This window comes from Tiliqua scincoides, chromosome 1 (assembly GCF_035046505.1).
Source record: "Tiliqua scincoides isolate rTilSci1 chromosome 1, rTilSci1.hap2, whole genome shotgun sequence".
Taxonomy (NCBI): Eukaryota; Metazoa; Chordata; class Lepidosauria; order Squamata; family Scincidae; genus Tiliqua; species Tiliqua scincoides.
In genome coordinates, this window is record NC_089821.1 from 227,688,961 (window position 1) to 227,705,409 (window position 16,449).

At 42.3% G+C, this 16,449-nt stretch overlaps 1 protein-coding gene across 1 annotated transcript in view; it reads left to right on the forward strand.

Annotated features, from left to right (window-relative positions):
- DISC1 (DISC1 scaffold protein) overlaps positions 1-16,449 on the forward strand; it is a 186,403-nt gene that overhangs the window by 27,267 nt on the left and 142,687 nt on the right. The window contains exons 2-3 of the mRNA XM_066623035.1: positions 128-1,155; positions 1,967-2,036. Coding sequence (XP_066479132.1) covers positions 128-1,155; positions 1,967-2,036 — 1,098 coding nt within the window. The remainder of the gene's footprint in view (positions 1-127; positions 1,156-1,966; positions 2,037-16,449) is intronic.

Genomic DNA, 16,449 nt, shown 5'->3' on the forward strand with positions numbered 1-16,449 from the left:
GGTAGCTCAAAACTAAACCAGAGCGCTATCTCAGTATGTTATCTCAGCAGGCCAACAATTTGTTTTGGATGTTGCTGTCTCATTAAGGCAAAATGTTTTTGTAACAGATTTGTTTTTTTTCTTCTAGAGGCGCAGGTTTGCTCACTGCCTACAAGTTCTTTTCGCAAAAAGAAGCTGGCAAAGAGGCCAGGATACATGAGACCCAAAGCACTGCAACAGACAGAATTTCAGCCTTCTTATGACTGTGAACCTTTCAGCCCAAAGGGGCTTGAGCACCATGGCAGAAAACAACACAGAGATTTGAAGAACTGTTTTCTGAAGAGACCATGCGAAAATGACTTGGAAATCCATTGTGATGTATGTGTAAATAGTACCATGGCATGCTCAAATCTGGCAACCAGATCAGCTCTGGCTGAAAATTCAGTAGGATATCTTGGTAATCAGACTGACTGCAAAGTGAAGCAATCAGAAAATCTAATCCTCTCTGTTTGTCCTACAGCTGCATTATGCAAGGAAGACGTCTTGCTTTCGTCCAACCGATATTCGGGGCAAACCAGTTTGCTTGACCCAGCGAAGGAGACTACATGTAGTAGTGGATCACAAGAGAAGGGGAGAATGCATTCTTTGGGTCAGAAAGTGAATGACAACTGGAAATCTGACAGGAAGGAGGTTGTGTGTAGCTCTTTGAATCCTCCAGGTCACTTTAATTCAAGTTTTAGCTTCATACAACACTCGCTAAATTTAGCTTTTGAAATGAGTGGTGTTGGAGGCTGTAGTGAGCCTAAAGGCGTTCTGCAAATCTGTGAAGTAGGAAAAGTGGAAAACGTTAATTTGCATGTGCCTGGGGAGGGACCAAGAACTTCAGAGAGAGAATCCTGGGCTTCATCCAGCCATGTGTGTAGTGAAGATTGTACGTGCCCACAGGAGACTGCCGAAGATGATAAATTGCAGGATTGTGAGACACTCTCATTTTTACATGCTAATGCGAAATTTTCATGTTCTACCGATTCTTTGGACGTAGCCTCTGCTGGCTCTTCCGTGACCTCCGGCTATGAAAGTAGTAACACCGCTAGTGATCACAGCTGGGATTCTCTCATGAGGAAATACGAACCCGTACTACAGGACTGCTTACGGGGCAATCGGCATATAGTAAAGGTTGGAGTTCTCTTTTAGTGCTGTGGGGTTTTCAAAAAATTGATCAGTGGGTTGTAATGAAAGAAAGAAAGCAGTCGCTGTAGGGCTTCTTTCCGGCATTTCTAGTCTAAATTAGAAAAATGTGTTTAATGATGCTTTCGTTGGCTCTGATCAACATGCAGAATTCAGCTAGTCAGCCGTTGCCTCTTTGACCTTCGAGACCCTTTGTTACCAAACACACATTTTCTTATCTAACATATATCTCCACTCCCTTTCTGCAAACTGCACACAGCCTCTTCTGCCATTAGTTACTTACCTTAGATTTTCCCTCATCTCTCTCATGTAGCTCCCTCCATGCTTACTCCATCCCACTATTTCAAAGGCCTCATCCTCTTCTCTCTAACTCTTATCTCTCAGCTCCTTGCATATTCTTTTCAGCTTTCTTTAAAAATGAAGAATTGCAATTTGACCTTTTCTTTCTTTTTTGAAGCATGGAAGGTTTAAGATTCATGGAACAAGTGGCTCATGCTAGATTTATGTTTCTGGATTTGCACGCGAGTGGACACTGTCACATGCATAAACCATGAAACTTTTGACATTTTATAATCTGGGAAATGCTTTTCGAGTGTATTGAATCATTATGCCTACTCTGTTGAACTTTCTTTGGTTATTAGACAAGTAACCCAGGAAATTTGTGAGTAAAGTATGATAAAATAGACATTCTTGAATTGTGGTGATAATATATGTAACTGTAATGATTCAATAGACTGATTGATTCCGAAAATAAATTCAATAGGTAGAATTATTGCTTATTGTCTTTTAATTCATGCAGATAAAATCCTTAATAAGAAAACTCCAAAGACTTCAAGAGAGAGCAGTAGCTGAGGATGACTACGAGAGAGGTGAGTTTTTTCTTTTTCTCTCATATATTTTTGACACTAGTGTTTTGCTACCACCAGACCTCAGTCTTCAGTTGGCTATACTGGGTTTCTTTAAAGTCCCTGCATTCCCAAGGGCTTTTGTGTGGAGGGGTGAGGAAGAGATCAACGAATGAGTGAATGTGTCACTTGCTCCAGGCCACGTAGCTGAGCTTCATGACAACAGAAATTTGCATGTTGGTCTTCCATGCTCCACAGAAGTCACTGGGACTCTATAATACCTATGAACAGGGCTTTTTTTCTAATAGAACGCACCGGAATGGCATTCCGGCACCTTTTAGATAGGACTACAATCTACTGCCTGCAGCAATCAAGACCAGGCAGGACCACAAGGAGAGAGAAGAGGCGCGTGATCTGCCCTGCAATGCTCTCCCCACGAAGTACTCACAATTCCATGGAGGGCGGTGCTTCTCATGGACACGCCCATTTCCTCTCTCAGCCAGTCAGAGTCCTGGGGTTTGCGGGCGGCTGGGCGATTGAGATTCGGCTCTGGGTTGAGGGAGGCAGGGCAGGGTGAGCCAATCATGGCACTTTATGAGTCAGAAACGGTTGCGGGGCAATGGGACTTCCCTCAACACAGCTGCTCCTGGGACAGTCCAGCAGTGGGCCAGTGGGACGTTGTAGATCCCGCTCACCCACCCCGTGCCACTTTCACCCCCCCTTTCCATTATACTCAGCGTAGGGACCAGCATCCGCCATGCAGTCATGAGCAGCGAGCAGGTGAGAAGAGGGTGGAGAGGGGCAGGCTTCAGAGGGACTCATCCTGCCAGCTCAGCCCCTCCCATCAGTGTCTCTGCCTCCTGCATCAGTTGCCAGCCAAGTCCTAGGCATGTCTACTCAGAAGTAAGTCCCATTAGTCAATGGGGCTTACTTCCAGGAAAGTGTGGGTAGGATTACAGCCTCAGAGCCCAACCCTATGCATGTCTACTCAGAAGCATGGCCCATTATAATCAATGGGGCTTACTCCCAGGAAAGTGAGGATAGGATTGCAGCCTTACAGCCCCATCCTAGGCATGTCTACTCAGAAGTAAGTCCCATTAGAGTCAGTGGGGCTTACTCCCAGGAAAGTGTGGCTAGGATCACAGCCTGAAGCCCCAGTGTCCCACACTTACTGGTCAACCAGTTTCTACTGTGAACTAGCCAGCAAAACCGACCTGCTGCTAGTGTGCAAAGCTTTAGCAGCAGGTTGATATGCAGAAATCCAGCTGCTGAAGCTTACCCTGCTGATAAACGCCACTGGAGTAAGAGCTGGTGGAAAAAGTTGGCAGTCTAATCCCAAGGGAACTCAGGCTACAATCCTGTCCACACTTCCATGGGAGTAAGCCCCATTTAATATAATGGGACTTCCTTCTGAGTAGGCATGCATAGGCTTGGGCTCTCAGGCTACAATCCTGTCCACACTTTCCTGCGAGTAAGCCCCATTGGCTATAATGGGACTTACTTCTGAGTAGACATGCATGGGATAAATAAAAGATTAACAAGTTGTGAGTTCCTACACCTTTTTTTTTTTTTTTTTTTTTTTTACAAAAAAAGCACTGCCTATGAATAATAATGCAGAAGCAGCGAGCTTGGCTTTGAAATATCAAGTCTCAAGTAAATGAGATAGGGTAAAGGGCGAAAGGGGTTATTTTTTGCTCTTATTTTTTGCTATGTTTAGTCCCTACAGGAGTGTAAAAAATTTTAAACAGTTTATTATTGGATTAAAGGATATGGAAGTCCAACGATAAGACAAATTCTTTACCCTTGCAAGTCTGTGAAGATGCTCTCTCAAGATCAGAGGCATATCTAGGGTATGGCAAGTAGTGCACATGTCCTGGGCACCACTTGAAGGGGTACGCCACTGAGCATAAGAAAAAGAGCCCTGCTGGATCAGGCCCAGGGCCCATCTAGTCCAGCTTCCTGTATGTCACAGCTGCCCACCAGATACCTCAGGAATACACAAGATCACAAGATACTAGCATCTTGCTTCCACCTCCCTACATCTAGCATTCTATTTACGCACACACCTCCCAGCGAAGACACCAGATTGGGTTGAACTTGTGCTACTTTATTAAACACAGTGACCAGTTTTTAATGCATGAAAACTACTTAATATACCTTCTCTCCCTCGCCAGTCTGGGGTAGGTGAAAAACTGCCATCCACGGCCAATTTGGATGACAGAAAAAAATTCCTACCCGGCCCTCATAATGAGCGACCAGCTAATCTCAGACTGTACAAACCCATCATGGCTTGTAACCTGTGATGAGGTTTTCCTCCAAAAATCTGTCCAATTCTGTTTGAAAGGCATCTTAGCTGGATGCCATCACCACATCCTGTGGTAAGGAGTTCCACAGACTAGTTACATGCTGGGTAAATAAATATTTTCTTTAGTCTGTTCTAGCTCTCCCGACACTCAGTTTTAGTGAATGTCCCCTAATTTGGGTGTTGTGTGAGAGGGAAAAGAGCATCCTTCTATCCACTCTATCAATCCTCTGCATAATTTTGTATGTCTCAATCACGTCCCCCCTTAGGCATCTCAAGCACTGCAGCCTTTCCTTGTAAGGGAGGTTCCCCACCCCAGTAATCATTTTGGTAACTCTCTTCTGCACCTTTTTCGAGTTCCACTATATCCTTTTTAAGATGTGGGGACCAGAACTGAACACAATACTCCAGGTGTGGCTTTACCATCAATTTGTATAATGGCATTATAATATTAGCTGTTGGGTATTGTTGAGCTATAATATTAGCTCAATCCATTTTTTAATGATCCCTAGCATGGAGTTGGCCTTTTTCACTGTTGCCGCGCATTGGGTTGACACTTTCATCGACCTGTCCACCACCACCCCAAGATCTCTCTCTTGAGTTGTCATATAGACGGCTCAGACCTCATTAGCCTATATGTGAAGTTTGGGTTTTTTGCCCCCGTGTGTATTACTTTACACTTACTTGCACTGAAATGCATCTGAGATAGCAGCTTTCTGGCTGACTCTCGGCTTCCACTGAGCCACTGCAAACTTCCAAGTACAGCACTGCGCTCAGGGGCCTGCAGTGGCTTGGCTGAAAGTCGGCCAAGAAGCTGTTGGAGGAATGGGGGTGGCAGCCACAGTGTGAAGCTGCCGCCTCCTCCAAATCAGGAAGTGATGTCATAGGTAGGGTGATCTTTGTACCATGCTGCATCTGCTGTTTCCACACACAAGCACTCTTCTGTTCTGTTGGCAGTCAGTAGTCTCACTCGAGTCAAAATTCATGGAAATGTAATGCCAGATATCTATCAGTCATGCCTCTGTTGTGTAGTTTCCAGAGCTGCCTGTGTAAATGTTTGCCTTGAATGTATTTCTAGGCTGCACAGCAGTGTCTTTAGTTATGATCATGGTGTGCTGTACACAGGTAGGACTCATGTCAGAATGTAGTTAAAAAAGCACACTTAAGTTTGCAGAAGCAATACTAACCTGAATTTTTCTGAACTTCTACTGTTTGTCCTACTTTTCCTATCTCAATTTTGCTATTCTCAGTCAAGTTTTAGGTCTGTCATATGAGCAGACTTCTCAAGATCTTTTGTGAAATCCCCATTGTTCATCTCAAGGGAAAGCTTCTGATCTTGAAAACTGAGAGCAGCAAGAAGAATTAAATTCCTGACCTTCCTTTTCCTTTGTTGTCATACCGGTTTCAGCTCTGTTTGCAGAATGACTTTGTCTTTGGGTGAAAATAGCAAAGCCCACCTGATGGAAAGCTAAGTTTTAAGACTCAGTAAAGTACTTGCCTCATACTAGTTTTTGGAGAGCTTTTTTTGCAAAATGGCGAGTTATGTATAAACATCCTTTTTGTGGTGTGAAAAAAATATCACTTGTTGGTGCTGATGGGGCAGGAAGGAGATGACTGAAAAGAACTTGCAGACCTCCTATAATAGGGCAAGTATTTGGGAGCATGTTTGGGAAAACTTTATAAGGGGAAGGGCTTAAAAGAAACCTCCAGATAAGGGGGAGGGGAGCCTATATGATAAAATAGAGGTTGGTTTAGAACAGGGGTGCTCACACTTTTTTTGGCTCAAGAGCTACTTTGAAACCCAGCAAGGCCCAGAGATCTACCAGAGTTTTTTTACAATGTTCGCGCCATCATAACATATAACATTTATATGTACAATGTATGTTGGTGTACCTTGCATAACCGCATGAGCCAATATTGCACAACACAACACAATTAACTATAAACATTTTTTGTAATTACTTGAGTTTACTTTGATGACTTGCACTGAAGTGAATCAGCCAAGGATGCATAGTCGGACAGTAGCTGCTGACAGCCAGCCTCAAGCACACTTCCAAATGTTCATCAATCATGGTGGAATGGTACTTGGACTTAATGATCTTCATGTAGGAAAAGGCTGACTCACATAAATAAGTGGAGCTCTCATATCCCTGAGGGCCCTATTGCCTTCAAGTGGCTGCAGCTGTGCAGCACACTCTGCTGGATGTCCAGGCCTTACCCTTAAAGGGGCCACTGCTGACACCACATCTACCTCCTCACCAGATCTTCCTCAATTCCAATACAAGTGGGGGGGGGGAGCAGATCTCTATACAGACCAGAGCAAAAACAGGGGAAAGGTGTGGGGGAGGGAAGATCTCTATATAGACATCACAGCAAGACCAGTGCAAAACCCCTTGCACACAGAACCAACATATGGAAGTTGGGGGGGGGCAGATCTCCATACATACCAGTGCAAAAACAGGGGAAGATCTCTGTATAGACATCACAGCAAGACCAGTGCAAAACCCCTTGCACACAGAACCAACAGCTGGAAGTTGGGGGGGGCAGATCTCCATACATACCAGTGCAAAAACAGGGGAAAGGTGTGGGGGAGGGAAGATCTCTGTATAGACATCACAGCAAGACCAGTGCAAAACCCCTTGCACACGGAACCAACAGCTGGAAGTTGGGGGGGGCAGATCTCCATACATACCAGTGCAAAAACAGGGGAAAGGTAAGTCAGCCCCAGTAGAGTCAATGGGGCTCACTCCCAGGGATGCGTGGACAGGAGAGAAGCCTGCCAGCGGCTCCTCTCCCAGGGAGGAGCCTGCCAGGTGCTCACTCCCTGGGCTCACTCCCTAGGCTCCCTGGGCTCACTCCCTGAGCTCACAAGCCTGCCAGGGGCTCACTCTCAGGGATGGGTGGACGGGAGAGAAGCCTGCGATCGACTCATTTTGCCTCGTGATCGACTGGTAGCTCACGAACGACATATTGAGCACCCCTGGTTTAGAACAACTTTAACTTTTCACCCTACTAATGCCCTTTAATTTTCACCTTACTAATGCCCTCTCATATAAGGTGTTGCTATAAAACTTCCTTGCCTGTAAATAGTGTTTTCACCAACATCCATTGTGGTTTTGTAGTGTATTGCCTCCCACCTATACTTTTGTGTATGCTTTGCAGTGGGTCATTGCTTTTGACCTCCTCAGCCCATTTTCCTCTTAAAACTGCAAACTGGATTGAGAATCTGTGGGGTGTGTTTACAAATCTTCTGGGTTCAGGAGATTTTGCTTATGGGAGGAATTGCTAACTGGGAACAGAGAGCATGTAACTTACTTTTTGAAGAAAATGTTTTCAGAACAGCATCTCCTCCCCATTTTATGGAGAGTTGTTTTATTACTTTGTATGAAGTGCTGTGCTACTTAGATCTGAATAGTGGCTTTTCGGTACAGTTTGTCACAATGCAGTACTGTACAACCAAGCATGGGTAGAGTGATGTGTTGACACCAAGGTTCCAGGATGTGCCAGGAATTAATTAATTTAGAATTAATGCAGTGGAGAGGAATCATGGGCCAACAGAGATCCCTCCAGTCTTAGTAAAGAATTAAGAGGGACTTCTTCCATGTATAACTTTCCAGATGACACCTGCCTGAGAGACCATGTCCATCCTTTCCCTGGCCTCCCTACTGGGCTGTAGCCAAGATGAGTGGACTCCATTCCAGTGAATTATCTAAGAAAATTCCCCAGCTATCTCCCTCTGACAAGGGGCCCACCAGTATGTGTCTGACTGGTTGCCTAGCGACTTGCAGGTCAGACTGGGGCTGTGCCCTCAGACGTATTGTGTTCTATTAACAAACCTGACACCATGCAATTAGAGAGGACTGTTCTTAATGGAGATTGCATTTTTTTTTTGTATAGTATATCAGAGTATACTGCTGAATTAGTATGATTAAATACAGCAATTTTAGACCTCTATTTCAGTTGTTGATTAGGGAAAAAGGACCATGTCAATGAAAGTAAAATTTGTCAATATGTTGAGAGATGGATGTATTGGTAATTTATTTTCTAATTTACTGCATTAGGACAAATAATTATATTCACTATAATTAGGATTGCTGAATTAATTTGGCGATTCTGAGTTCAGGTAAAATAATTCTGCTTTTTGGTAATGGAGAAATGCATTTGTTATTAATGACTGATTGCGAATCTTCTTATCTACAAGATCCAATTATCTATTCAATATTGTTTTTAATGGGTAATCATTGCAAAAACTGATTCGTCAGCATTCATGATGTCTTCATTTAGATTTATTTTCAGTGTTATATTGAGGAGTATGTGTCTCCTAGAACTGGGTGGTTATTCCCTTGAACTGATGTACACCTGGTAATCCTTCTGTGTTGTGAGGTTCTTTTCATTATTTCCTCTTCATTTCCCAGATACTCTTGGCACATTGGACTATTCTGTATCTGGACATCTCTCTAATCCACATGCACACACACATTGTCTCCCAAAGGTGCTGGGTCACATATCTTGGTATGCATTTTCTTGAGTAAGGAAGATGATGAATTGTTTTTGCTTGGCTGGCGCTGGAGAGATTTTTTTCCACGTTTCTAGTCTGTCGGAAGCATTTGCCTTTGATAAAACTTTTCTGGAAGAGACTTTCCCAGGACAATAAACTGGGAATTAGTTAATACTCCTTGCTTGGAGCTTGTGCTTTGAACAACAGCAGAATAATACCTTTTGATGAATTTGACTTGCTGTTTCTAATTAGCAAGCAGGGATCTCCTTGGTGTACATAGCTTGATAGACTTTTCCCTGGCTACTGAAGGCATTGTTTCATTACTGTGAATGTGGATTTTTGGAAGATATTTCCCTCTGGACAAGGTTATATTCATTCAGGTGTTTATGATGTCGTGCTTGGGATTGCTTTGCTGTAACAGAAGGTAATGAATTTATTTTGATAAATTCATTCTTTTCCCCCTTTCTGTCCCTAGCTTTCTTGGTAATTTTAATTGAGGTTTGTCTTCTGGTGAAGCAGATCCCATTTGCTGTTATTAATGTATTGTAATAAGATCCCATGATAATGAATGATTAATTCATTGAATCTGATGTAAATGGAAGGAGTTCCCCAGAAATGTTGATGTAATAGCAGTACTTGGCAGTATGGGACTGATTTGATTTGTTGGCAGCTGTTGCCTGAGTTATTACAGGGCAAGCTAGGTGGATAGCATTACTTCTGTGAGCTGTATCCTGCCACCTGTAGGCTTTCTATCCAGCTGACATGGCGCTATACTGCTGCCATACATCTGTGGGGTAATGTTGCTAGCAAGGCAAGATATTTGTCTGAAGGTAATGTGGTGAGTCCTCTGTACAAGGCAGTTTTATGTATCCAAATGGCTGAACCTCTAAAAAAAAAGAATTAGCAATGTGTTTATGTTATTATGGTGAATGGAATTGATTTGCACGTAATAAAAATTAGGTAAAGGAAAAACAGTAAAGGAGGAGGAGAAATTCCTGGGAGGAAGGACATTTTCTAATTTGGTAAAGAGAAAAATGGCAGCTTTTAAAATGAGGCACTTTCTCTCCCCCAAACAAAACAAAAGCACCCCACCTTACTGCCAGAATTTGGAATGTTAATCAGGGACCATCAGTGCCTGGATGGATTGAATGTGGCTGTGTCAACTCCTTGGTCAGTGACATTTCATGTGAAGTTGAGATGATGAGGCCTTGGAAAGAAAAAAAAAACTTGCTGTAGTTAAAAGTGATTTTTGAATTGTTTTATTTAAAATGAACAGTTCGCTTAGGATGTAAACCACGGCCTTGCAAGGTCCATTGAAGTGATAGATTGCATCTTTAGCGAACAACTGCAAGTTATATAGATTTTATAGAAAATCGATATTATCAGGAGCTTCACAAGAGTGACTACTGCTTTAATGCAGTTTTCCCCCCTATAATTTTTGTACGATTTGGCATGCTGTAAAGAATAAGATATTTAAACACCAATTAAATGAGTGCCTAATGCCAATAAATGAAGGCACAGAATGCATGTCCGTCACTGTGTCCTTTTCTTGCCTACTGGTGACCTCAGAGTCTTATACCTGCAGTATATGATTTTGTATTGGGAAAATATGCCACCAAAATTTACACCAGAGAATGTTAAATTACTTGGATGGACATGAACTTTGTAAATTTATTTGAAGCCAGTGTATGTGCCTCAGATATAGATTATTTTAATAGCTATTTTGGCTGCTTAGGCAACAGTACCTGATCTGTTTTTTAAAATACATGTTGTTATTTTCAGTAAACACACAGTGCCTGGTTTACTACAATTTTCTCCTTGATAAAACTCACTGAAATGAAAGAGAATTGCACATGATCCTTCTGGATTGTCCCCAAAACCCATTATCACATATATCCATAGTGGTCTCAGACCTTTTCCCCAGACTTTGCTTATTTTAAATACAAATGCATGTTTTCATATGCAGATGTTTTCCCACTGACTATGATATATGTGGTTGAGTGCATATTGGGATATAGATTGTTCCAATCTTGGCTTTAATTTTCAGCATAACATGTTTTTTGTGTTAGGATTTATTACACAGTTTGTTACCCAATTTACAGGCTATGTGATGAAATGTTATGGAATGTCTCATTTGTCTTTGTACTTACGTGTAACTTCCTCTTGATGGCCACATTACCGTATATTTTCCTAGCAGGTGGAATGTCATAGGAAAGCAACAACAACATTTTTCCTTACGTAGCATTGAGGAGAAGTTATTCTGTTGTCCGAGGACGTTGCAGTGTTGTCACGGCTCATTATTCATGATGGATCTTGACAGCTCCAAGGTTAAACTTGCTGCTGAGATCTGATTTTCATGGGGCTTTTTTTTGGTTTGTTTTTTAAAGGATGATATCTATGGGAGGTACAGTAGAAGCACTTTCTTATAGCAGCTTGGTGGTTCGTATGGAATTTTTTTGCAGGCTGCGCTTTATTTTCTTTTCATTTCTTTTCATTTTCTTCAGGCTCTGGGCATACGTAGGTGTGAAAAGGGCATGATTTAGAGGCAGGTGTGCTAGCTAGCTTCATTGTTGAGAGGCTTCCTTTGCCTTCTTATCTGCCTGTCTCCAAAGTAAAAGTTGACAGCTTTATTACCATTTTCACAAAACTGCAAGGTTATAGGAGCTCCTGTCCAATATATTTTAAATATATAATTTCAATTTCTTTCACTTTTATTTGTAGTGTTCTGTATATACGATCAGAACCTGTATATCTAAATTTTTGTGCCAATATTGCCATATTTTGAACTCTTTTGGGCACAATCCTAACCCCATGTCAGAAGTTTCCAGCACTGGTATAGCGGTGCTAATGGGACATGTGCTGCATCCTGCAGTTGGGTGTCACTCACGGAGGCCTCCTCAAAGTAAGGGAATGTTTGTTCTCTTACCTCAGAGCTGCATTTCTCTTATGTCACTGCTGAAAAGCACTGCGCCCTTTTTCTCTATCTTCCCCCTTTCCCCTCTCTTTTCAGATTAAAAAAAAAAAAAAGACTAATCAAGCAAATCAGTTTTGCTTGTATCCTAGTTAGCTGTAATTGGGATGTCCTTTGTATAGTTCAGTGCAGTGTTTCTCAAACTAGGTGGGTCACGAGCCAATTTCAGGTGGGTCCTCCATTTCAATATTTTATTTTTTATATATTAGACTTGATGCTACCATGGTATGTGACTGCATTTGGGGAAATCTTACGGATCTGTACTTCGAACAGGTGACTATGTATATGCTTTTAACAATGATAGTCAATGGGACTTAAGCCTGGGTAAGTGTGAGTAGGCTTACAGTCTAGGATTGTTAAAAGTTTACCTGCTTGATGGTGTCACTTCTGGTCATGACATCACTTCAGGTGGGTCTGACAGATTCTTATTCTAAAAAGTGGGTCCCGGTGCTAAATGTGTGAGAACCACTGGTTCAGAGTATAGGCAAAACAATTCTGGTCTCTTTCTTTTATTGTGTGCTTCACATGTGGAAAATCATTCACCTTCACATGTAAATCCATGTGAGTGAAAACCATTCATCTTCCTGGACAAGTCATTTGTAGTGAACACCTCTGATTTTTCCCCTGTTTTTGGCCCATGCATTGCTACTTTGGATTCTTCTAGCTCCTTTGAGGCTTCTAAGATACTGTAATTTATCTCAGAAAGAGAGCAACCTAAAGAGGCTTCTGAGCCATCCGGATGCAGTAGTTCTTGTCCTGAGATTCTTCCCGGAAACCCCTTGAAATGGCATGGCAGGAAGCCAACATGGCCAGTCAGGTAACAACCAACATTGTGGCTTTATTGTCTTCTCAACTGGCTTCACCAAGAACAATAGTCCCAGCCAGCCCAGCTGCTGGGATTGGCATGCACCAGTTGCTTGGGCATTCAAGCCCACCTAACCAGGTGAAAGAGCCAGTAGGGATGCCGGAACCAGCCAACTGGGTAGATTTATGACATCATCCACCTCAGGTTTTTTTTAAGTCAAGGATACGTGTGTGTGTATTGCCCAGGACCATTGTTGGAAATAGCTACTGCTTCACAGAGGCTTACCCACTCATCTTGCGAGTAAGGACCAGAATGCTAGAATAGCATGAGTAATTTGTAGGGATTAGTAAAGTAGGAATTGTACCCAGTTATTTGTATCATGGTTTGCATTTATTTTTAGCTTGTCTTTTACTTCCTTGACCACTTTGCCAACAGTCCTCCTTACCTTGCCCAAGACACTGACCATATTTGATCAGTGATTCTTTCCATCCGTTGTTTAAGTGAAGAGCCTTAAATTTTTACTCCTCTGGCCTGAACTCTAGGTTCTCTCCCCCTGATGCCCCAGTAAATGTCCACCTGGTGTGTTGCATGTGATGTAGGGAAGATAATGGCCCCTCACGCGTAGGGAAATGGTACCTCTGGAAAATAAAGGTGTGATGCCACCAGGGGTCTGGTTTTGGGGATTTCTGACTCAAGGGGCTCCTGCTGACAAACTCACTGTGGAACCCGGATCCAGCACAATAGCTGCTAGACTGCTGTCTTCCCTGACTGGTCACCTCTTCTTCCTCTCATGACTGTTTACAGCTGGCATCATGACAGATTACTATTTGAAGGACAGCTGTAGTTTGACTTGGGAAAGAAGGAATGAGAGGTTCACTCTTATTAAGTATTGAAACCTTAGTAGAAGCATATTTCAACACTTCGTATTGTATTTATGGATAACTTTGAATGTCTTATGTTCATTGTGGTATTGAGAGCAGAGAGAATGGTAAATGTCAGGGTCAAACTGTATGCTATTCAAGAAACCAAGCAATATATGTGCATGAATTTGTATACTATACGTTCTGAATAACTTTCTTTTGCCTGATTTTCCTGTAAACTGAATTTACTTGCATATTTCTTGTAGACTTGATGTTCATGCAACCTGCGGTAGCATACATTTCTGTTTATCCAGATTTCTGACTGTGTGAACTTCTGGCACATTCCCCAAGCCTTGTCATAAATGAAGCACTGTTGTAGTTTCAGAAGTCTTTCCTCATGGAGCAAATCTGAAAATTTGCTTGTGGATTTGCAGAGCTGCAAACTGCTAAGCCAAGGATCTATTGAGGATATGGATGTCTCAAAACAGATGTTCCAAATGCATAGAACAATCCTCTATAGATGTGTTCAGCTATTTAAATGTAGAAAAATATGCAAAAATCAATGAAATCTGTTTCGGCACAAATTAGCTGTGCTTTGTAACTGCTATAGAGTTTTGCAGTTATTTTAAATTGAAATCTCATCATTTGCAAAAAGTAATCTAAAGTCCATAATTGAATCGGAGAATTCTGAAGAATAGTTCTGCCCAGTGGTATCGCTTGTCAACAAATCCTGATAACCAGTGCTTAATTAATTTGTAAAACTGGAGTTGGTTTAACTCGTGCCTCCCTGGCCAAAACTAGACTTCATTCTTCTTGATTGTCTGCTGTGTTTGACACTGTTGATCATAAAGTCTTTGGATCCCCCTTCAATGTCTTTATTTTTTGATCATCTGTGATACTATTTTTGTAACAAAAAATACGTACGTATTGCCAATTTAAAATCTAAAGCAAAGTGAAAACTTTTCTTTGCTAACAAAATTGCTTATTTCCCCCTCTCCTCATACCTGTGACAAAGTAAGGATGGGTTAGCTATCATCTACTTGGCATGGTGCCTTCTGGCTTGGAATAGCTAGTTTCTTTATTGTCTCTTGCAAAACATTTGTGTGTGTATGGGGGTGGCATACAGGCAGGGTCGACATATCATGATCACAAAACCAGAAGATCACTTATTATTATTCTACAACTTGAGGAGCCCTGCGGAGGGCTCTGCATGGCTCTCCACACCTCCTGGAACCCGGGACGTCCCCCTGTAAGTAAAAAATCTCTCCTTCGCCTCTGTTAGCAGCGTGATCTTGGGAATCACATTGTTGCCTTTCCCCTTCCCCTGCCCCTTAAGGGGCCAGAAACTGAGCATCTTAGGCTGGGGCATTGTGGTGCCCCGGGCTGAGAACCTCAGGCTCTACACCTGCGGTTTTCAAACTCTCAGGGAGTTTGAAGACCGCAGTAAGTCCTTGCAGGGGAGGCAGCGGGAGGCTGCAGGGGCGGGAGGAAGGGGGGCTAAGGGGGGCTGCAGGGACTGGGATGCACTCACCTGTCCCTGCAGCAGCCTTCCTGGGGTGCGGGGAGCCCTGCATGAGCGCCTGCAGGATTCCCTGCAGCTTAAAAAGTGAAAGTGGAGCGATGGTGCTCCATTTCCGCAAAACTGGAAGTGAAGCGCGATCGCTCCACTTTCACTTTTGGAAGACTGGGGAGCCCTGCAGGCACCTGTGCAGGGCTCCCTGCACCCCAAGAAGTCTGCTGCTGGGACTGGTGAGTGCATCCCAGTCCCTGCAGCCCTCCTTACCGACGCAATCCTGGGGATCACATCACTGCCTTCCCCCTGCCCCGTTGCTTAAGGGGGCAAAGTCTAGGGCTGTCAACTGGGACATTGCAATGCCCCAGTTTGAATACTCTGCTCTACACCATCACTCTAGTGTCCTGCTAGGCATTAGTTATGCTTACGTAGTGGATTCATAGATAGGGTATGTTTGCTGTGGATGGTCTATTTTTATTTATTTATTTATTAGATTTATACTCTACTTTTCTCTCCAAAGGGCACCCAAGGTGGCTAACAATACATTAAAATACAGAATAAATGTATTGAAAAGTTATCTAGTGCCCACTGTGTATATAAATAGAGGTTTGCTGGCATGCACTCTTATCATCCAACAAAGCTGGAAAAACCCACTTTTGAAGGAATGTACCAAACCAAAAGAACTTACAGAGAGAATGTAGTTTATTGGGTAATAAAGTGAGTTTGCTCTCATAGGAAACTGAGTACCCTTCAGTATTAATGAAACTTACAGTGCAAACTTTTGCATATCTACTCAGAAGTAAGCCTCATAGAGTATAATGGGACTTACTGCAAGGTAACTGTATGTAGGATTATAGGAGATCACTTTGTAGGATAAGGTCTTGGGTTTTTACTGAATCTGGGGAGAAGTATAAATTCTGGTTTGCAACTCAAAGAAATGATGAAAAAGAAACTGAATTAAAATCTTTCACACTGTAGATCAAGGATTACTTGAAGATCTTTGATACAAGGTATAAACTTAACTCTTGTAAAAGGAAAGTATAGTAAAGAATTCTGAAAAGTGAAATGATCACCGTCAGGTGTCTTGTTAAGAATCCTATCCAGGAAAATAGAGGTCTAATTAATTACATTTTCTTTATTAAAAAAAGACTTTGTTCAAAGATAATTTGGTTCTGGTATGCTACTGTAAAGTGTAAATGACAAGGAGAGGCCATCTTTAATATTTCCTAAAAATTAGTGTTTGTTTACTATAAATTGACAACCTAAATTATTGCACTGTATATTCTCTCATGTGTCATTCAGTATCTTAAAAAGTAGAGATTTTGGCAATGTACACATGCATTTCAATTAGATGTAGGTTTTTTAGTAATTACCCTTTTTTTAACTGACTCACAGCCCAATCCTATCCACACTTTCCTGTGAGTAAGCCCTATTGACTCTCATAGGACTGACTTCTGAGTAGAAGTGCATAGGCTTGAGCTGTCAGGC